Source organism: Gnatocerus cornutus, chromosome 2 (assembly GCF_029298725.1).
Source record: "Gnatocerus cornutus isolate USDA-ARS CGAHR chromosome 2, icGnaCorn1.1, whole genome shotgun sequence".
Lineage (NCBI taxonomy): Eukaryota > Metazoa > Arthropoda > Insecta > Coleoptera > Tenebrionidae > Gnatocerus > Gnatocerus cornutus.
Window position 1 is genome coordinate 18141149 of NC_142234.1, and position 23931 is coordinate 18165079.

General features: G+C 39.6%; 2 protein-coding genes across 4 annotated transcripts in view; one reads left to right on the forward strand and one right to left on the reverse strand.

The window, feature by feature from the left end:
* Positions 1-23931, reverse strand: part of pan (transcription factor pangolin) — an 85012-nt gene that overhangs the window by 19915 nt on the left and 41166 nt on the right. The gene's annotated exons all lie outside the window — the stretch shown is intronic.
* Positions 11395-19309, forward strand: LOC148179700 (uncharacterized). The gene is made up of 2 exons (XM_088029254.1): positions 11395-12068; positions 17001-19309. The coding sequence occupies exon 2, from the start codon at positions 17001-17003 to the stop codon at positions 18906-18908; it is 1908 nt and encodes a 635-aa protein (XP_087885380.1). The 5' UTR covers positions 11395-12068; the 3' UTR covers positions 18909-19309.

The following is a 23931-nucleotide window of genomic DNA, read 5'->3' on the forward strand; positions in this document are numbered from 1 at the left end:
CTAAAAATAAAGGAAAAACCGAAAATAGATTTTTTTATTCCAAAAATACTTTCAGCTGATCAAACTTTGCGCAAATATCCGGAAAGCAGCAATCCTGCAACTAATTGAAGCCAGGACATGTACTCCCAATCCAGAATTTAGTCCTCCGCAAATAATGAAGTTGTAATTAAAGCTGGAAATCGTTAAACTCGCTTAACTGTAACGAACTCTAGCGATTACAATTTCTGAATCGTTAATAAATCCAAATGACCCGATCGTAGACCCACGATCGACATTATTAAACCTCAAAACCTTTGAGAAAAAGCTCCTCCAGATTTCCATCGCTTTCATTTCCATTCTGAAAAAAAATAAATAAGAGGAAAAAATGTCGTTTCAAACAAAGATTAACGCCGTTAGAAGGCACACACGCACAAAGCGGCGTCGATACGCAGTTCCGGGTGTTGCTTAGTCGTCGGCAGCGTCTTTACCGTGTTAAACGCAGAGGCGCCCGCGAACAGCTTAGGTTATTTAAGGAAAATGGGCATCGAGTTTTCAGGGAGAGATCAAAAGCACGACGTGATAACTTCATCTACACATGGGCGGGCCCGGAGCGGGGAACGGAGCCCGGAGTCGCATCGACCGGAGTCATTGGTCCAGCATCGCTGGGCTCCGGCTGGCACATGCGTACCAACGGGCACATCGCCGCCTTTGATATTGAAATGCTGTTTCTCCAATATGTTGTTTCCTGTATAATTGAGAATCGTAATGCGTTTTCTGATAGTCTGTTTATTTATTCTGTCGTGTTCCATTACCGCACGCCCAAAAGGTTCCCAGAAAAGACGCCGGTATTATTTTAAACGCTTGCACGGAAATTATGCGCGGAAAAATCACCAATGTGATCGCTTTTCCACAAAAAGTTCAATTTTATAGAGTAAAAGGATCAGGAAATTATCTACGCAGATGCGCGTTGTGCTAGAAAAAAAAACGTGGCGGTTTTAAGCCTCAGATTTAAGATGCTAAAAAGAGAAAAGCAGGTTTTAATATTTTCGGCTTAGAGGGAGCGCGGAAATGGTGGAGGAATAATACAAAACACGATAAAGAGACTTGCAAATGCGAAAGGCGATTTCAGTACCGAGTTTTACTGGAATTTATTGGAAGTAATCGCCCAACTTGCTTTGACTGACTACGCTATTTTCAATTTCTAAGATGACACCCCAAAAAATTTATAATGAGCTCTGTTATCACAAAAAATCAAACATTGCCAAAGCTTAATTGGTTTAAAAAATATAAGAAGAAGGTCTGGGATGAACAGACAGACAGACGGTGGTCTAAAAGTTTTAAAACTGGTCCGGTTGAATGCTCGCCGTTTTCAATAAAGAGCTAAAAGCAGTTTAAGCTGTATCTAGCGATGAAAAAGAGATAAAGTAAATAGCATTATATCATAGAGATAGGAAAGTAGCGAAGATAAAGGGTCGCATTGACAGGCACAGGATAATACCGTAACCTTATGTCAACAGGGGGTGTATAAAACATTGTTCATTGTGCGACACAATGGTCGATCCACAATCATAAAGATCGCATGGCGTGCTTTTAGCAGAAGTGACCCCCTCGATGACAGAGGGACAGTTCCACTAGCAGATAATTAATATACTCGCCAAATAGAATACCATCCCTCATGTTAGATCGGCTAATGCATGCATGATTCAGTCAGTAATATTCCGGTTCCGTCAGGATAATAGAAGATAGAAAACGGAAGAAACGCTTCGGATGAGCATATTTCTGCAAATGTGCGGAATTAAATTCTTCCCCAAAACAATTTAGCGTGAGGCAGAAGAGATGGAAATGCCGTATTTGTAATTCCGTTTCTATTTCTCGGCAGCCGAATTATTTTTACTTCTCAAGGCTGGTCTCGTTGGCTTTGTCATCCATTTCCTGGCTCCTCCACGTCCTGTTCTATTCGTTCATCTGCTCGCGCTCGGCAGCTTCATTACAGCGGCCATTTGCATTTAACGAGAGCGCGAGACTAAAAAGAAGCCTCGTGCCTGTTTAAAATGTAAATTTGACGGCTTGATGACGGCAGAGAGGCGTCCAGATGAACTGCGGAATTAGGTATTCATCCCCAACGTCAGGTATATGCCCGACAATAACCCCTTCACGACCCCTAACTTGGAATCCTGCAGGATCAATACGAAAAATTTACCGGGTAATTGCAATTTTGCTATTAACGAGGAAATGCCGAGCCGGCAACTGCTAATGAGCCCCATCCCACACTTTCCACTTTCAGCCCCATTGTCACGGGACACCTGTGTAATTATAAAAATAATTACTGACAGGCTAAAAAACGGTGGCAGGTAATCAGCACTGGCTCTGTCGCAGACACGAGCTTTGTGTGTTGAAAAACAATGCCCTTGGAAAGTGTTGAGTTTCAAACGTCACAGGGAACACGCCCCTTTCACTTCACCCACCATCTTCTTTGTGTCACAGCGAAATTTAAACAGTTACAAATTAAAAACCCCCAACTGGACCAATTATGTCGTTAAGCTTAGTCGCACAACTTTTACCAAGCGATGACGACTCGTTATGCTTTTCCCACAACACGCACACCAGAAGCTCTGCATTGCACGATCGCAGGAAAACAACAAGTTTACAAGACACTTGAGGCAAAAGTGAGAAAACGCCTGTAATGTATTCCGGTTTAATAATAATAATTGATGCACACTTTATGAGTGATTTCCTTCTAATAAAACGAAATTACACTTCATGATATTTGCAGATCATAAATAATTAATTATATTGATTCCTTCAGTTCTGATCAAAATCAGCAAATACGAATGTACTGTATCGTAGCGAAATGTTTTGTTGCTTCATTTAACAAATATTAAACTTGTTAAAATAGAAACATGAACACTTAGTTTTCCGCTACTTTCCAACTTTAAATTCCGAAACATTGTAAACGAGGCTTGAAAATCAGAACAAATCCGTGGTTGAGCGCAAACTAGAAACTTTCGCAAGTCCTCCATTGAAGCACACTGAGCTTATTCTTTCACGCACCCCGTATTGGTTTCGAGGCTGATTTGTCGACTTAGTAGCACGAAAGATGCGGGAAAAGGAGCAAATACGAGAAGTGATCTGGAGTGATTGGAGAAGGTAAACACGGGAATCTGACCACATCCGGACCCGGATAAGTGTCCGGACCATTATCCTGATTGCTTGTCCTTACGCTCGTCGCCCTAATCCATTTATGGCTCCTTGGACAAATCCCCTGTTTCCTCCATTTCCCCCGTTCCGTGCGTCTTTTTAATACCCTTGCACTTTCGCGATTCGTTTATACAGTACCGTTAATTTCCTTTTGGAGACAGGAAAGAGATCGATTTGCATAAGCTATTGTTGGATGGAAATGGTCGTAGGTACTGCCATGGTACAAGTGACAGTTCATATTTTGACAATAAAACCGCAGGTAGTATGGCTACGGTAGTGCCTAATCAGCATACAATGGGCAGACGGATGGACGGAGGAATAAACAAGTTTACTCTTCTGTTTGGAGATGATGTTAAATTTTCGGTGACTTGGCGCTCACGAGAATCTCGTCTAGTTTACAATCAAGACGTAATCCAGATGAACCTGCACAAGCAAGAGAGTCTCCACCTTCACGTCACATCGCATCAATGAACAAAATTGTTGTGTCTAATATTTCAAACTCTCGAAACTCCACAAAGTGGCAGGTCAACCAAATAGTGAGGTAATTTATATCAAAATATCACAAGCGAAATGGGTCCAATCAGCGCTTCTCTTCTGCAAATAAATTAGACCCTGAAAGAACCTAGTCGTTTCATATTACGACGATATTTGCTCGTCCTTTTTATCCATGTCAGCGATAGCAAATATTTATTCTTAATTATCCTCTGTGCGTCGTCTAAAGGGCGGAGATGGCGAATTCCCAGCATGTGTCCAACTTTAAATTAAAACTAAGCAAGACTGAAATGCGCGCAATTGAACCAAATTGATGAGTCACTTGCAAAATACAAGATGCAACGCTCAGGCAAAGGACGAAGGGTGAGGGAGGCTGAGGGCGGCGAGATCAAAGGAAGCCGCCCCCCAAATCAGATCGGGCTGGGGGTGGGCGCCATTACAACATCTCAATGCTCATTTAGACATTCCAAGCCCGTTATAATCGCTCCTCGCAGGACACGAAGCGTATGCATACCATATCTCGACCCTCTACAAACTCCCAATTCGTTAATACATATTAATGCGCCGCTGCGCAGCCACCATTTTCCACGACCGAAAAACTGGCGAGAGCGCCCTTGTGCGGGGGGAGTTTGTTCAAGAATGAATGATTAAAATTGAGAGGAGAAATGCATTTTTCCTTTAATTAAACCAAATAAAAAGGATTTTCTTGATCAACTTATCGTACGTAGAAAATGAATAAAAAAATGGCTCGAGAGTGCCCTAGGGCTCCGTTCCGGTAGCTAGAGCTCCGGATCGTTTAGCTATTGGCAAAACGTTTAATACGTAACAGCTTGTAATAGCAGCGATCAATTTTGAAAATTGAAAAGCTGTAATTATAGCTTGCTTGTCCGGGTAAATTACAGGTTTTCAGTTTGAGCGGCGCCGAGGATTTCCTGAAAGCCTCCCAAACGAAAGCTTCGAGTTTGCTCTAGAGGGCAGATGGAATTTAGTTGGTGCAGAATTTAGTTTTTGTCGAGGGCAAGTCTGGATTAATAAGATGCCAAGAGCACGCAAAAAGTTAATTTGAACGCTAGATAGCTAATTACTGGAACTCGCGCGGACTACGCGGGGCCTCCTTGCCATCATCATACGCTAAAGAGGCAGGTAAAGTGTGGGAGGGTGCCGGTCGGGATGTAATGAATTCAGTTAAGTCATTAGAGCGCGAGGTAAAATTCAACACTCGAGTTGAAGACTTGTTCTTTTAAAATATAACTGAGCACGCAGCTCTCGACAATGCGTCCTAATTAGAGCTGGCGAGGCGCCTTTGTTCCAATTCATGGCCTGATTTTTCGTTTTGTTCTCGAGTTGAAATTAGTGAGCGAACGCGTCGGTTATCATTTTGTACTGCACAGAATGCGCTCTTTTTTAATTAGGAAACAACATCTGTGTACTGTTAGTGTCGCAGGAAACAAATAAAGGAACGCGCACACCACCGCGTCTAATGTCATCTTACACGACCGAAACTTTGAAATAGACCACTCAAAAGGAAAGAAAAATCCACAAACAATTAAAGTGGTTTCGTCTGCACGGTACAATCTGAATTCGATAGAGCTGCCCGAAGCAAAATTCTGAGAAGAAGATTGACAGATTCTTTTCTCCTTTGTGGCTGTGATAAAAGATCGATTTCAGCAAAATAAAACTTAATTAACAGTCCTTTGCCACTTTCCTCGACTTATAAAATAAATGAGATTGTCCGAAGCAGATGCTCTCCACCGCAAACTTCAGAAAATCATATTTGCAATATTTATCCAAGATAAGCGGATAGTTGGGATGGTAGTGCCGATTTCTGCACTAGAAAGCCCAAGAGTAATTAACTTTCCTCCGATTCAAATTACCGCCTTTCCCTTTGACAACCAAAACCGTCGCTCTTCTCGATGATCACTAGAAGGTGAGCCGCGTGTAAGTTTTCGCGCTAATGTCTATAATTCGGGAAGAGATAATCTGCATGTGCCTATTGGCACGGAAGGGCCACGCACCAATGCAGACAACGTCGCGTACCGAAAGTATCTAATAACAAGATTCCCACTTTGAAGTTATTTTAATCAGATGGGGTAATTACAATACACTCGAACGGCTCTCCTACGCTGGACTCGGAGAGCGGGTGGGCTCCGGGCGCAAGCAGGGAGGAGAGCGCAATGCCTTTCCGGTCGCCGGAGCTGATGAAATTCCGAACGATCGCCCCGCCCGAATAGTTACGACTTCCAGGAATTCAAATACGTGCCTGGATATTACACATTGCGCGAATTACTGACCGCTTCATGCGAAGCATTCGCATCAGATACAAATATGACGACGAATTTTGGGGTTTAATTACCCGCCGGCACGAGCTGGGGCTGTTGCAAAATTGTCAAGTATTTTCATCCATCAAATAATAATAAATAATAAAAAATACAACTCATCAATCATCTATTTTCTTAATGTTGTGTTGTATTCAGCGTATGTTAAATGAAAATAAAATTCACTCTTTTAGCATAAATCACGTATTATCCTGCTGTCGATTTAACATGAATGTGGTAAGTACGTGTATCCTTTTGTGCAAAAATGCAGTGTTCAATAATAATGAAAGCAGCATTTCCTGCAAGCAGCTCGTCAGCTCCGAGTTCTTTTATAATCATAATCATTAAAAATCGTCCCTTCCATTACACACACCTATTGTTATGTTGTCGCAGTTTTCCTTTTGTCTTCCGTCCCAGAATTGTAAAAGCTAAGAGAGTCGGCGTCTTCGCCAACTAATAAAATTTCCACAGATGCGTCGCTGCTAGATTGTGTTATGTTATTTATAAAGCCTTTGAGCGTCGCCGCCTGGAAGCGCGTCGTTGAAGAGTGAGGGGGCCACCTCCACCTGACCCCTCAAACTCATTCACTTTTACTAGACAACTTTCGCAAATTTAGCCCGTTTCTGAACAAGAACTTGACCCTGGAAAAAATGTCTAATTTAGTCGAAGGCTTTGGCCCTAAAAGGGTCGTCGAGATTTCGCCGTTGCGTGAACTACCTGGGCGGAGTGGGCTAATGCGCTAATTATTTCAACCACACCTCGTCACCTCACGCGATACCCCTATTACTATGCTGTTATTATTACCATTTACCGTGCTCTAGACAACAGGTATGTACACATACAAACCACGAAGGCTCGGATTAGGGCCACAATAAGACCTCCCGGTTGATGACGAGCTGTTTCCTCATCTTGTACCTTGCAGGTATGTAATTATCTAGTTGGCGGGTCTTCTCAGAACCGCACATTACATTTGAAAGGTTGCGACGCCGACTAATCGCAGCATTAGCCGAAGGATATGCCTTTTGACGATTTTATTTATGATCCGTGATATCAACACCTCATCGGTCAAACGCAATTTGAAAGAATGCTTGGCACAATTAAAATGATAAACATAGTCCCAATGGGCCGTAATAAACTACCATCACTCCCAGCCAGTTCCCTAATTACAAAGCCTCAATTGTTCAACCGCTGGCGCAATTTGCCGCTATTCCAAAAACGCTTAACACCTCCGTATCGTCTGGTAGGTTGTTTGAATGCAAATCTGCCATTAAGCGTTCATTGCTCGTGATTGATTATCTTCCCCACCAGCAGAGTGCAATTGTTTCTTCTCGATTTAGTGGTGCAAGGATCTTTTTTGGTTGTACTTCCCATAAATCATGGTTTAATGATGGGTGTCGAACAAAAAACCGGCCAGTCTGCGCCGGTCTTTATGACGGCCAGTTTTTGTCCGCGTCGCGGACGCTCCCAACTTATTGGCATTTATTAATAAGGCACATTTGAGGATGTAAAAGTGACGCTGATACCACCAAAAGTCGGGCGTAATTAGGTGAGGAACTCGTTAGGGCTGGTTTATTTTATTTGGATGTGTGTGGGTTTGATAATTATAGGTCCGAGCGGAAGCGGTGCTCTGCCGATGGCCTACGGCCACTCTTCTCAGAACTAACAAGGTTTCTTTGTGTCGTTTATATAATAAATTACATCGTTCGACTGCCAAGAATTGTTGGGAGTCGGGCTCCTTCGAAGAAGTACCAAAACATCGATACGCAAACAGACACTTGGGTGTGCATCTAGATAACGTTATCTTTCTAATTTCGCAAATTTGAAGAGCGTCAATCTGACGTTGATCAAGTGGTAATAAAAATCGTGGATTAACGTATCAATGAAGACACTTCCAAACTGACATTTCAGCTGCAGTTCTAATTAAAGCGGGAATAAAAATGTCGTGAGATAATGATGACTGGAAACAGTATCTTGTCGAACTAGCTGGCAGTAGTTGTGAATGCGCTAGTGATAATTAATATGACGTGTCTAATTTGTCTTTGAAGACTGAAGAGAATAGACACAGGGACTGCCTAAATCTCTTTGCGTTAACGATCCGTAACGAAATGTATAAATAAAAGTGCGGCGTTTCAAAGCGGACAGATAGAGACATGTAATTGGTCTAGTTTAGCGACATGCAAATCAAAGGAACGCGCGTGACTAAACATATCGCCTTACTCGACGCAACCATCGACGACGCCGTCAGCCATTGTGTGCTACGCCTGCTACGCAAGGATATTAATTATTCTCAAAATGTCACCCTTTACAGCCTACGAATAATTCCACCAATTTGTAATTGGAGCGTCAGAAATGCAGTTTCTACGCAAGCGTTTTTTTTCCGGTGAAATTCTCAGCAGTGTCTTTACAAAGTGTCGTTGAAATATACCTCGTCATTTGAGAGAGATAAAATCGCCGAGATTGTTACCGTTGGCATTTAATTGGTACTAGTGCAACCATGTAAGGACCCCACAGATATTCCCACTGCGACCAAGATCCCCGGCGGAATCTTCACAAATAAAAACACGATACTGTGGAAATTCGTAATTAATAGATAAGATTGCATTAATTACACGAATGCGTTTACGACCGTGAGATTTAGTGCTTCCACGAAAATGAACACGTCCGTGAAGTGTAGTTTATTGTTAGAATTCGATAGCGACCACGTCGCTATCAGTTTAACGATTTCGCTACACGAGAGATTAATGCAGTCGTTAAATCCACCGGACTTTTAAAACAAACGCGGAATTTACTGTCTGCGCGACTCCTCCAAGGGGCTAAATAAGTTGTAATGGTGGATCCGATAGCGATTAGACAACAATAAACTACATACCACCGCGTTCTCTTCGCCCTCCACCCCTCAGAGCGAGCGCACCCCAGCGTGATTTCAGCTCGGCGTAATTTAGAGTATCTGCAAATCTCCCGGCTCGACTATACGAGTTTTTAATCATGCGGCCCCTTTATGCAAACGTCGTAATTTCCCATCTCCATCGTCCTCATCATCAACCCTACCAATTGCACAAATTGATTTGGGGCGAGCGCCGGGGGTTGCTAATAGTTGGGGTCGGATCGGTCACATGTAACATATGAACGTGTGTACTTATGAATTATTATATCATAACTGGTGCACTAGCCCTAAATCCACCCCTGAAGGGTGCTGCGGCTCGTACCTCGATTGTTTGGTTTACCCAAAGTCAGATGCACAAGTGGTTGCTATTAATGCGATGTATGGAATTAGCCGAGCGGAATCCGGAAACGTGATTATTGCATATGGGGGAAATAAAAAAATTTCGAAATCATGCCTCTTTGGTGTAGTTTCTCTGCAGTTGTTCTAGGTGTGTTTTTCGATAGAATATTTGCATGCAGGTCGGGAGGAAGGTGGAGGGATAGGGGAACGACGCTCGCGACGCCTCAGGCTCGACGGACTTCAAAGAGATCTGCAACTGACGCTTCATATAAACTGTAGGCAACGTCACGAGTGCTCGGTTGTATGGCTACATGCTACACGGCTACCTGATCCGTCTAATTCACTGCTGCTTGAAGCTGATTCAACGCCCCCGAAACTCATTCGGGTTTAATTTGAAAATTCACAATTCCTATTGTAATTGACAATAATAATAACAACCCAACTCTCCCAAACTCCATTTTGGGTTTGTTGATGCCCGATTGTGGTCAATTTAACGTTTGCCAATATTAACTACACCAACCGAAATGGAATTCCAATTTTAGCTCCAATGTTTTCCACTTTTCTCCCACAATTACCGCCGTTACTCTTGTTTTTATTTCTCTCGGACGTTCACAAACAGAAAATAACATTAAATTGGGTAATAACCAGTTTAATGCGCATATTTCGACATTAAGTATAACTAAGTGTATATTGTCAGGAGAGGATCTCTGATAACATCTTTAGAGAAACTTGATAATAAGTTTGTGATACTTTAATAAGGTAATTACACTAATAAGCGGCATCATGTGGAACGTGCAAATATACATTGTGTCGCATCTTTATGACGTGCTCATAATAATGAAGAGATAAAAGGAAATGTGCAGTTGGAGCAATCGATCTTACTATTACGCGCGCAAAATGAGCGACTAGCCAAATCGTTTGATGATTATCCGCTTCAGAATATTTTCAGTCATTATCACTTATAATCTGTTTTATTATTGTTTCTTTCATGGACGAGGATGATAGCAAAACATGTTAAACGCGATCCAACGATTGGAAGACAACGAAGCATTACCAAACCTCGATTTAATTAAAAAGTCAAATTAGTTAATAGAAACTTCCTCTAGTCTAGCCCGATTGAGTGTCTACATAACTATTTCGTGTTACAGATGCTTATCTTTATGAATATTCAAGCGTGTGCCAACTGCAACAGCTTCGCCTTTTCGGCGCATTAAACATCCTAATTTCTAGGAAAGATAGCATCTCCGAATGTATTGTTTAATGTGCCCCGATTCCTCCCGACCCTTAATGACATGACATTTGCAAGTGGTGTACTATCAAGTCATTGTTATCAATTCGTGTTTATCTTATCTGACGGCAGTGATCTCGTGATCAGGAACAGAGCAAGGGCCACCCCTTCATTCCCACAATTGCGACAATGGTCCAGCTCGATGTTTAAAAAGCGTAATTACGGATAATCCTGTCCGCTGAAAGGCACGACATATGGGATGTCACACAGGGAGATTTTAATACCGGTCCCTCTGTAACGCACGCCCCACAGCAATCAGTAAAAAATTTCCACGACAAATTTGCCCAGATTTCGTCATCTCTAGGTTTATTGCTCGACTTCGTGTCGAAATGTTTGTGCTGGATGTATAATTCATTAAAGAAAAGCTCGGTTTAGATAAGAGAAGTTCTCAAATAAGTAAACAGGAAGCAGTTCCAACAATAAGACGCGCTCTTTGCGCTTACCTCGCAGTGGCGCGTGTTAAACACATACATCCATATGTAGGGAATATTGACAAAGGGGCTCCGACGTGAGCCACTTTACATAACCAAACTTGGCGAAAATATACACGTTTATATACCTGCACCCGCATGGGAAAAATCCGCCTGATCGCCTGCAGTTTATTTATGAGACGGGGAAGGCGACCTTTTGGACGCAGGCAACCAAATGTTATTTCTACTATTTTCAGCTCGAATGGTGCGCCGTCGAGGGCAGTGAGTGGATGGCGGCTCTCGCAGCACAATCAGCGATGTAAACGAGACCAACGAAAAGATCAAGAGCTGCAGGAATTCTCATTGGATTCAAATTTGAGTTGCCGGGGCGGCTAAAGCGCGACCACCACAACGGAAGCGGCAAAGACGACGAAACCAAAACCGTTTCTTCGTGGCCCCCTGATCGATTTCCGCCCCATCCTCGTCTGTTTTAGTGTCGACGAGTGATGGAAAACCCGTAAAAGATATTAAAGAAAAATACGAACAAGTTGTTTATTCATCCAGTCCACCATAAAATCTAAATATAGCCCGTCTTGCAGATAGACGCAACAACGAGCAACGGAACTGCTTCCGCTTGCAGTTGTTATGATCCCACCGATGATTCATGGACCCATCACTGATCATTATGGCTAATTATGTATGCTTTGCATGACGAAGGTCCATGGGTCTAAGTGATAACAGAAGCTATATAATTGTACCCCCAACATCATTCAAAAATCATTCAGTATTCAGTATTCAGTATTCAGTATTCAGTATTCAGTATTCAGTATTCAGTATTCAGCATTCCATATTCCATATTCGATATTCAGTAGTCAGTAGTTAGTAGTTAGTCGATCACGAAGTTAGTCTGTAGAATTAAAGAATATATATATACCATCAAAAGTTTGTGTCAATCCTCTTCAAAATTCGACCGGCCCAAAAAGGAGATAAAAAGAACCATCACAAACTGGCGCAGTCGTTAAGGATTTCCAACCGGGAGCAGAAAAACTTGTGAAAAAGGGAAGATACGGTCAACTTTGTTGAAAATCCGCAACCTGATTTCAAGTCTACTGATCGAAAAAGAAAAGGAAGAAACAAACTTCTAGATCCGAGTCATCTTCACGGTAAGTGGAATTATTCTTTTGACCACGAATTTCTAACTTATCTATACGATGGTCGATACACGATCCAACCAAAACCAAAACCAAAATCAAAACCAAAACCAAAATCAAAATCAAAATCAAAACCAAAATCAAAATCAAAATCAAAATCAAAATGAAAGTTCTGTCCAAACCTTCAATCTATCTGATATAAGAGCAATCATTTCTGACGTCTTTGATGGAAATCGAGAAAAACTCTATGATTTTGTTCAAGATTGTACACAAGCATGGTCATTATGCAATGATCAACAGAAGCAATTACTACTTCCTTACATTGAATCGAAACTAAAAGGTTCAGCTCGTGCTCAAACAAGAAACAGACGATTCAAAGACTTGCAAGAATTAAATCTCTATTTACTTCAATTATTCGGTGATCGTCGCGATTTATCTCAAATTTTAGAAGAACTAAATTTAATTAAACAAAATAAAAATGAGTCAGTTCAAAATTATTTTAATCGTATTGAAAATCTACAAACTATCGCCCTAAACACATCAGCTTTACAGGATGCAATCCAAAATCCAGGTAGAACAGCTATGATAATGGAAATTGCACTTCAACGATTTATTTTACATTCAAATGATGCTATTTCGAATTGTTTACGTAGATCAAAACCGCAAACACTAAATGATGCGTTACGCGAAGCATTATCAGAAGAAAAATATCTCTTAGCCCGAAATCCACATTGCAACGGTAACACTTCTACATTATTTTGTTCCTACTGTAAGAAAAAAGGTCATAAAACTCAAGAATGTCGAAACTCTTCTCGTGATCAATCTAAGTTCCATTATTCAAACTCACAAAGACAAACTAACTCTAATTCTAACTCTAATTCCCATAGTACGACTAACTCTAATCGCCAAAATCAAAATACAAATCAAAACTCAAAATTCTGCAACTATTGCAAACATAAAGGACATATGATTTCAGAATGTCGAAAACGACAATATAATAATAACAAAAATCAATCAAGTTCACACAATTTACCTTCCACATCATCTTCATCAAATTCGGTAAATTTAAACGCCAAAATGTCCGCAATCAGTGTCGCGTTGTTGGACATCCCACATTACTAAAAAGCGATACGCATTCAAGAAATCATAATTTCAAAAAATCAAATCAAATTCGTATGCAGAATATCGACAGAGAATTTTTAAATAAACAATCCTCTTATCATATTGATTTATCCAAGTCAAATCTTACATTTGTAAATCTTCCTCATTTCAACAATCAAAAACAAATAATCAATTTCAAATTTCTTGTTGACACTGGTGCAAATGTCTCTCTGATAAAAACCGATAAGTTGAAGACAACATCATTAAATTATAATCCTAATGATACCACCATGATAACTGGTATTGACTCTAATAATGCAATTTTAACTGCAGGCAGTGTTTCCTTAGAACCTCATTTCGAGAATCACGATTTAAAGATCAAATTCCAAATTGTCCAAGGTGATAACGCTATTCCTTACGATGGTATTATCGGTAACGATTTCCTAACCGAACAAGAAGCAGTAATTGATTTGAGTAATTCTGAATTAAAATTAAAATCTTTGCCATTCCCACTAAAACTGTATCCGCATTGTTCCAATTCGATCAACACTTCCGTACCAACAATTTTAAAACCGCGTTCTGAAACTGTTATTGAAGTCAATATAGTTAACGAAGGAAATTTAAATGTTGGACTCTCACCGGAAATTAAAGTTCACGATGGTGTTTTTTTGGCAAAAGCTATCCTATTTGTAAACAAAGACAAGAAAGCTTTAACAACAATAGTTAACACTACAGACAAATTTGTAAAAGTAAATCATATAAATTTACTTCTGGAAGAATTCAGTGAGGACCGAAGTAACATTTTTCTTAATACATCCGAGTCAAATATCACGAATCAAAAACAATACATTAAAACAAGATTGGAAACTCTTGATGCCAATCTTCGACTTGAGCACTTAAACGACGAAGAAAAACAATCTGTAATTAAAATCTGTCACAACTATAACGATATTTTTCAACTACCAGGAGATCATTTAACGCACACAGATGCAATTCGTCATAAAATCATTACAACAAATTCAGAACCAATCAGTTCAAAAATCTATCGCTTTCCAAAAGTACATCAAGTAGAATTATCTAACCAAATTGATAAAATGCTCGATCAAAAGATTATAGAACCCTCAACTTCACCATTCAACGCACCACTATGGATCGTCCCCAAAAAGGTAGATAGCTCTGGTAAACCAAAGTGGCGCATTGTTGTGGATTATCGCAAATTAAATTCAGTTACAGTCGGTGATTCATTTCCAATTCCTAACATCGAAGAAATTTTGGATCAATTAGGTCATTCATGTTATTTTTCAACTCTTGATTTAGCTAATGGGTTTCATCAGATCAAAATGGATGAAAACGATGCTTATAAGACAGCATTCTCGACACACACTGGACATTATCAATTCACTCGTATGCCATTCGGTTTGAAAAATGCTCCATCAACATTCCAAAGAATGATGAATACAGTTTTAACCGGATTACAAGGCTCACAGTGTTTTGTGTACCTTGATGATATTGTCATTTATGCTTCATCAATTGAGCAGCACGAACAAAAACTAAAGGCTATATTCAGGAGACTTCGCGAAAATAATTTAAAGCTTCAACCCGACAAATGCGAGTTCATGAAAAAAGAAATAACATATCTAGGACATATTATATCTGCAGAAGGTGTGAAACCTGACCCTATGAAAATTCAAGCTGTTACTAAATTTCCCATTCCGACCAAAGTTCAAAATGTTAAACAATTTCTGGGCCTAGCAGGTTATTATCGGAAATTTATTAAAAATTTCGCAAAAATTGCTAAACCACTCACAAACCTTTTAAAGAAAAATCATACATTTGAATGGAAAGAAGAACAACAAAAATCATTCGATCAATTGAAACAAATACTAACAACAGAACCCATACTTCAGTATCCAGACTTTGAGAAAACTTTCATCGTAACAACCGATAGTTCAAATTTTGCAATTGGTGCTATTTTATCCCAAGGCGAAATAGGCAAAGACTTAGCTATCTCTTATGCTTCACGCACATTGAATCAATCAGAAATCAACTATTCAACAACTGAAAAAGAACTTCTCGCTATTTTATTTGCTGTCAAGCGATATCGTCCGTACTTATATGGTCAAAAATTCAGAATAATCACAGACCACCGTCCTCTCCAATGGTTATTCAATTGTTCAGATCAATCATCTAGACTTTTAAGATGGAAATTAAAACTCAGTGAATTTGATTATGAAATTGTGTACAAGCCTGGTCGTCTAAACGCAAATGCTGACGCACTGTCACGAAATCCAGTTTTACCCATAACCACTGACGACAGACAGTATTCGAAATTTCTCGAATATCACTACAAAAACGACAAAACAATTGAATTTTCCTCAATAAAAGAAAATATCTTTAACGTAAGTCCTAATGTCTTATTTATAGCCAAAGATCTACATCCAGACAACAAAAATTACGAAACTCTAAATGAAAAATACGATCTAAATGTATTGAATGCAGATAATATTAATCTTCACGATGTTATTGTTTTACAAAACAACAGTTCTAAAACTTACATATTAATCACACATTTAAATCATTTTGATCAACCCACCTACCAAGACATTTACTATTCTCTTATCAACCTCTGCGATAAAGCTAATTTAGAAAAGGAAAGGCAACTCTTCATCAAAGATCCTTCTTACTACAATACAAAAATTAAAATGACAAACTTTAACAGCATGCTTTCGTTCCTCTTTAGCGATGTAATCAAACTTACGATAATTCAATCCGAAAAACTAACGCCAACATCTGAAAACGAGAAAATCAAAATTTTAACCGAAAACCACTCAACTTCTATTTCAGGACATACCGGGTTTAGCAAAACTTACAAACGAATAAAAGAACACTACAAGTGGAACGGTATGAAACACGACATCAAAAAATTCATAAAAAATTGCAGAAATTGCCAAATAAACAAAATTAATAGACATCCCACTAAAGCCCCAATGCAAATTACTACGACTTCATCCAGACCATTCGAAAAGCTATTTTTGGATATAGTAGGACCTTTACCAATAACGGAAAACGGAAATAAATTTATTCTCACCTTACAAGATGATTTAACAAAATTTTCTTATGCATACCCATTACCGAACCATGAATCTAAAACAATCGCAGATAAATTTTGTGAATTTATACTAATATTTGGAACACCCGAGAGTATAGTAACCGACAATGGAACCGAATTCACATCAAATTTAATTAAAGAGATCAATAAACTTTTCAAAATAAAACATATTACGACAAGTCCTTACCATCCCCAAAGTAACGGTGCCTTAGAAAGATCACACGCTACTCTTAAAGACTACCTCAAACATTTCGTCAACAAAGAACAGAATAACTGGGATCAATTCATACAAACAGCTATGTTTTCATACAATTGTCAAATTCATTCAACTACACATTTTTCTCCTTACGAATTGTTATTCGGACACAAACCACTACTACCAAACTCAATCACCCGTACACCAGAATTTCGTTACACATATGAAGACTACCATAAACAATTACAACTGAGACTCAACAAATCATTCGAGACCGCTAAATTAAATGCAAATCACTCTAAAGAAACATCTAAAATCCGTTATGACAAAAGAACAAACGACTATAAATTCAAAATCGGTGACTATGCTTACTTAAAAAGCAAATCAACAACTCCAGGAACTTCTCAAAAACTCTCACCACATTATAAAGGACCATTTAAAATAATCAGAGTAAACGCTAACGAAACCGTAGTCCTAAAAATCAAAAATAAAGAACAAACGTACCACAAAAATTTATTAAAACCAACCATTGTTTCAGATGATACGAATCCAAATAATACTACTCCTTGCACTCGCAAAGACATCAACGTCTCTTCCGACGAATAACTTCGAAATAACGCCGATAGAACAAAAGTCAGGACTTTTTTATCAAGATTTAGGCCAAATTCGCATAAGCAACGACCATTTCACTCTTCTCACTTTCAAAAACATTTCATTTCTCTCTAACAAACTCGCTTATATCCATTTAATTTTTAACAACTCTCAAAATCTATGCGAAACAATCACGTCGATCAAATTCCCTTCAGCTTACTGCGTTAACTCAATTCGAATTATGAAAAATCAAATCAAACATTTGCTAGAAAAATCAGATACAATCAGACATCTAGTCGGACACACTCTAACGAATAAATTTAATAGACAACGCCGTGGATTAATTAACGGAGCATCAACAGTTTTAAAATTTCTTTTTGGTACCCCCGATGCAACGGATGCTCAAAGATATGATAATGCTATAAAGTCACTAGCAAACAACGAAAAACAAACAGCGATTCTCATGCAACAACAAATTCGAATCATGTCTTCCACAATCGACAATTATAATAAATCAGTTACTACCCTCAAAGCGAACGAAGAAAACATTAATAATAATTTTAGAAAATTTCAACAATTTTCAAATAATGTCTTAGATCGAGTTACTCAGTTAGAACAACTAGACTCTATCACAAAACATTTCGATCTCTTAAACGAAATCATAGTAGAACTTAGTAATGAGTACGATTCCCTCATAACGTCAATAATGTTTGCTAAACTAAACATCATATATCCAAAGGTAATCAATCCTCAAGACCTATGGTCAGAACTTTCAACTATAAAAATTAGTACAGATTTTATTTTTCCAGTCACTTTGAATGACTATAGTGATATCTACAAACTATATTCACTGTGTAAACTTAATGCAATTTATAACAACGAATTATTAATCTTTTCTCTCAAAATTCCATTAGTTGATCATAAAAATTATAATCTTTTTAAAGTCATCCCTCTACCTATTCAACATTACAACTCTAACATATATTCCTTTATAACGCCTTCCTATCCTTACTTGACTATCAGCATAGATAAAGACGAATTCGCTGGATTGAAAGATCTTTCCAACTGCCAACCACTGGAAGAAAGGATAACACTATGTTCTGATGTTATGACATACGCCACTACCTCAAATCCAAGTTGTGAAGTTACACCTAAAGTAGAACATTCGAATGAAGTACCAACAAATTGTCATCTCAACGTAATTAAAGCACAGTTCGAAGTTTATCACAAAATTGGACCCAACGAATGGTTGTACATTGTTTCGAAGCCAACGAGCCTCACCATCAACTGCAAATTCGATAAACAGGACTCTACGGACAAAACCATAGAAAACGTCGGAATAATTCGATTAAGCACAGGTTGTGTAGGTCGCACTATGTCTTCATCCCTTAAACCAAGTTATAACCAAACCGTCATCGTTCATCACTACATCCCTAATTTCGACATAACGAGAAATGTCAAATACCCAGGGAAAATCAAGGAGTTAAGCAGAATGGAAACCAAACCCGTGATGTTCCGAACCGTCGATTTAGACCAACTCCATGATGCCAAACATCAACTCCAGATGTTTTCAGATGTACTACAGGACCAAATCAACAAACCTATCCTAGGAACTTACGTCGACCACTCCGTGATAATATTTTCGTCGCTCATTTTCGTAGTCTTTGGTGCCATGATCACTTTCATCTACAGAAACAAATTGGTGCCGAAGTGTTCAAAACGCAAAAGTGAAGTGTCAAGTTTGCAGAATACCCAAACTGTGCAGCAGACTGTTCCACAAAGTGAATTTTCGATTGAAATACCTCAACAAACTAGTAACGAAACTCATAATGTAAATTTCAGAAGCATTTATTAAGTAGTTCTCCCTTTTTTATATCTCCATGTTATCTTTATTGTTTTTTTACTTTTTATATATTTGTATTCACACATATATCAAAAAACTTAGGAGGGAGGAGTGTTATGATCCCACCGATGATTCATGGACCCATCACTGATCATTATGGCTAATTATGTATGCTTTGCATGACGAAGGTCCATGGGTCTAAGTGATAACAGAAGCTATATAATTGTACCCCCAACATCATTCAAAAATCATTCAGTATTCAGTATTCAGTATTCAGTATTCAGTATTCAGTATTCAGTATTCAGTATTCAGCATTCCATATTCCATATTCGATATTCAGTAGTCAGTAGTTAGTAGTTAGTCGATCACGAAGTTAGTCTGTAGAATTAAAGAATATATATATACCATCAAAAGTTTGTGTCAATCCTCTTCAAAATTCGACCGGCCCAAAAAGGAGATAAAAAGAACCATCACACAGTAGTCGCGCCGTAGAGTTCGCCATTAAAATGTAGGAAATTCTTTGGGGATCTTGTTTTCTTTTATTGGAAAGGACGTCCATTGGTCCGGGAGGGCGAAACGGACTCTCGACCGACCATCTCGACTCGCCTTCAGGAATTTGCATGCAATAACTGGCCAGCGTATTGCCTTTCCCTGGATAATGAAATACTATCGGACCCGGAGGGGTCCGGCCCACTCCAAGTCTGCAAAGAAATCCGCAGGGAATCCGAGCAAAAACACGTGAGGAGCTTCCTTAAGACGACGAATCGAATTTAGGAATTTTTCATTATACAAACTATCCCAAAATCTACAAGCCAGAATTTCAACTTCTAAAGCATTTGGCTTTTTAACCGCACTAAAAGAAATAATATCGCAGGATGTTGATAAGAATAAAACCATCGTCAATCGACTGTTCTTTTTCAGCGGCTTTTCAGTTAAATCAGGAGGTGACAAATTTCGAGCCTGTCTCATTGTAAAGGCAGACAGCGCAGTTAAAGTGTCAATCACAAACTCGTAGAGTGGACCAGTGTTATAGCGGTTTTCTTTCTCTGTGGAGATGAAAGTGAACGGTTCGGGCGGCTGCAACTTCATTAATCGGAGGGGTACAAAAAGTGCACGGATTCAAAATGTAATTTTCTAATAATAGGTGTGGCCTGGACCGTGTTATTATGCTTTAAAAATTCGAAAGCTCCGAGGGGGCGATTCCTGCGAAGAACCAATAACACCTCCAATAGCACAGCATAGTAATTTCTCGTGCAAGAAACAAACGCTCGAACTCCACCTATTCGCACTCTGGAACTGTACATAATTATTGATTTTTCATTATTTTCATCTCATTGGCATAAACACGCTGTGACCGCCTTTGAACTTTGCACAATCCTGCTGAAATAACAGACATCTAATTGGTATGTTCTCCAACTGATCAAAATACAACTTGAGACTTGTGCTTTTTAAAAAAGCTGATCATCCAAGCACGAAACTTCGTAACGCTGCTTCCAGTTCGCTCAAGACGTCCCCGGATCGTGGTGCAGCGCCAGGGGGTAGTTTCTGCACGTCTCGACGTCAAGTAAAACGGTACAGCACATAACCAGCTCGTCGCGCCCCAGACGATTCACGCTTGGTCGGGACCAATTCAGAGCCGGAATTTATCCTATCAATTTCTGCTCGTTGAACCGGCAAAGAGCCGCCAACCCCCGCCCCCGTCACTCGTTCGCCTCATTACTGCACAGCCTCGCCGGATGGGCCGCCATCTTGTTCCGTCCGCCGTGATTTTACATGTCGTTGTGTTTGTTTAATCATGCGAGGGTAATCCGCCGTGGAAATTTATAATTGGACACTGGGAGTAAAAAAACAGTTATTAAGCCTTTTCGGTATTATCCCGAAGAAAACCGCAAGGTTCGCGGAAGCGTTTCGATCATTCTATAAAGGAGTCGATACCGTAACGATCGCTGTGACAGGGTCTTAAATCGACGACCACACAATGGGGAATTCGTTAGAATTTTTCTGATTTTTTAGGTGGGATTGTGTAATGCCATAAATAGGCATTTTTATGCCCCTGTTTTCCAAACGAAGTAGCCGTCACACCTTGGCTAAGTTACATAGATCACTTCTTGAGACAAACCGGAGCGCGCTACAACGTTCTGAAACAATGACACCCACACGCTGAACACCTATGCGTTTATCGTTAAATCACAACATTACCGTGGACATATTTATGGCTAGGGAATTGCTAATAACGAGTTTATACGACTTGAAAGCAAATAAACTACCAATTAGAATCATTTCGAGTTTGACCGCTAAAGAGACGTCTCGGCTTCTTGGATACTTGGAAAATTTCCACTTGATTATGTCAACAAGCTCATCCTTTTCAGAACTAATGAAAGTACCAACTTGCAGCCGCCACTAGAATATGCGACAAGACGAGATCGCACGTTACCACTGCTTGGAGCAGGACAAAGGAATATATCGTCGGAATTATTAAAAAGGATTCTTATTTTTTCCCCATTCGCAACCCTTTCGGGCCTTGATAAAAACGCTTCTTCCACTCAAAGTAATTATAACCCAAGCGTTAGCGCCTCTGCGTGCATTTTTCCATGTCGATATTTCCACGCAGCCTTGGTGCCGATAATGACGATGATGGCTCGAGACAGAACGTGATAACGAAGGCGGTCGCGGTCACGTATGTTCAGTGTAATGAGCCAAAGAGATTTGTACACTATCGGATCACTCGCACCCTTGCCTCGTTTCGATGGTCAATTGTATTGTGAGCAAGTCGACCGCGGCGTCTTCAGCGCTCCCTCGCCTTCACAAATATTTGAAGCAATTGACCGTGAAAGAAAACTCCGGTGTCACCGAGATGTTGTTTGTACACCTACAGGTTTCTAATGACGGTTTAATAGCTTGTAACAACTGGATTTATTTGAAATTTTAATGCACCATCCGCATCTCATTAAACAGGATGTCGTGTAAAACAGAAGTTGTCTTAACATCGGTCGTTAAAACGCACCAGAAGGAATGATCTTAAAATTATCTCAAGATCTGTTAATTTGCAGAGTTTTCAGACACGCTTGATGGAAAAAATCTGCGGTTGCTGTCACTACGGGATTATGTTCCCGGAAGCCCCACTAATGTCCCCTTGACTTGGGGAGAGGCGCTTATTCGTCTTATACCTCCTCGCCCAAATCTGCTTCTCGTCTTTCAAGTATTAAACATTTGATGCCAAGACGCAGATTATTCCGTGATTTTTAAGCCGTTTGCGACATGGAGATATATGCAAATCGAAGAAGTATGGATTTACTACGAACATGGGAAACAACAAAGTTCAATAGACTTGAGTAGGTTTCAGTCTGTTTGATTTTTTACCAAAAGCAAAACCGAGAAAGAATGAATAAACAACAGAGGTAAGCTTGAAATAATTAACTCGAAAAGAGATGACGTCGTGGGTCACAAATGATTCGTTTTATGGTGTCGTGATAATTGATAAGAAATTATCAACTCTGTTCGCACCAATAAGAATTAAAATGCGTTTTAAATTTTTTAATTATGTTAAATAACGACTGCAGTACTATTCCAAACAAGTCTAAAAATAACGTTAATCCTTGTCCCAATAATTAAAAAGCATACAACAGGTGCAGCAGCGAGATTAATATAAAAAAAATCAATTAACATGCGTGTCCGGTCTCTATTCGCTTCGACACAGAAATTTGCGCTGCAACCACATTGTTTGCACAAGTAAATAACAAAATTACACTCGTAAAATTATTTATTAAATATTGCGTGTTTCCTGGCGAGATGAATTAAGCGGTTGAAAATCGACCACCTTAACCCAAATTATCCACAATTATGCAAATACATTTTTCTCTTATCGTTAAACCGATAAAAGTTACACGTGGCTGAACTTTCCCCGTCGCACAAAACGAAAAATTTTAAACATAAAATGACCGTTTAGAGGGAACGAAACCACCCCTCGATTTCCTTTTCACCGAAACGAATGCATTTCTTTCGCATCGATATTTCCCAATTCAAACGTTCAAAAAGGAAATATTTTCGTTGTATGGATTTGCCACGGCAACACTTCAAGCACGCTTTATGTGTTATTTATTTGCTCGTTTAGACGGAATGGAAAAATCGCTCCATTTACATTGCGAAAATTTTATTATTTTGTTTTGGTTTATACGATTTACGTAGCTCGAAAGCGGGGGAAATTTTACGCGACACGAAAAACGCTTTTCTGATTGAAGGGAACATAATTTCGCGACGGATTTCTGATCAAAACTTGACATCAAATAGCGAGAAAGACTTCGACGACGAGTTGCTCGGAATGTATCAAATCGGGATTCTAATTAGGCCCCAATTAGAAGTCTCGGGAACGCTAATTTCGAAATCCACCACCAGAAATTTGAGAACAATGTCTTTGGGGAGAAACCGGACAAAAAATCTCGTTCGCAGGCCAGTCGAGTGGCCGCCACTATAAAAATGTGGGTGGCCCAGAGCCAACACGCAGATGTCACTGCGTGTTAGTAGGTAGGTAAAACCTGTGAGCAGATTGACGGAAATTGCTCCATTCTCAAGAATCGGCCGTAAATTCTCTTATCTCTTCTTTTATCAAATAACCAGCTAGTGTTTTGACTAAAAGCAGAACCAGACACTCCGATTATCGACGTAAGTAAACACGTAGACATCCCGATTAACAAATTACTGTGGCAGACTTCTGACGCCGAATGGTAAACGATTGGTGCGCCCTTGAGGGTTTTTTCAAAGTGAAAGAATCGAGGGCTGACCCAATATTGGAAACGGCGAAGTGGGTGGCCAATTCGGTCATCTACTTTAACGAGGCGATTAATGGCTTTGAAACTACATTAAAATGATATTTTCTCACTTTCCAACGTCATGAACGTAATTATTTCGACACGGCTATTAGCCGGACTAGCGCCATCAAAATAGTTTACGGTAATGAATCCGAGGAAATATGAAGACCATCTTTATGGGAATTGCCACGGATGGTTTGTTTCCCGTGCCCAATTCTTTCGATATCGTG

Excerpts from the sequence above, each read along its gene's own strand:
- LOC148179700 (XM_088029254.1), top strand. The coding sequence starts at position 17,001 with ATGATACGAATCCAAATAATACTACTCCTTGCACTCGCAAAGACATCA.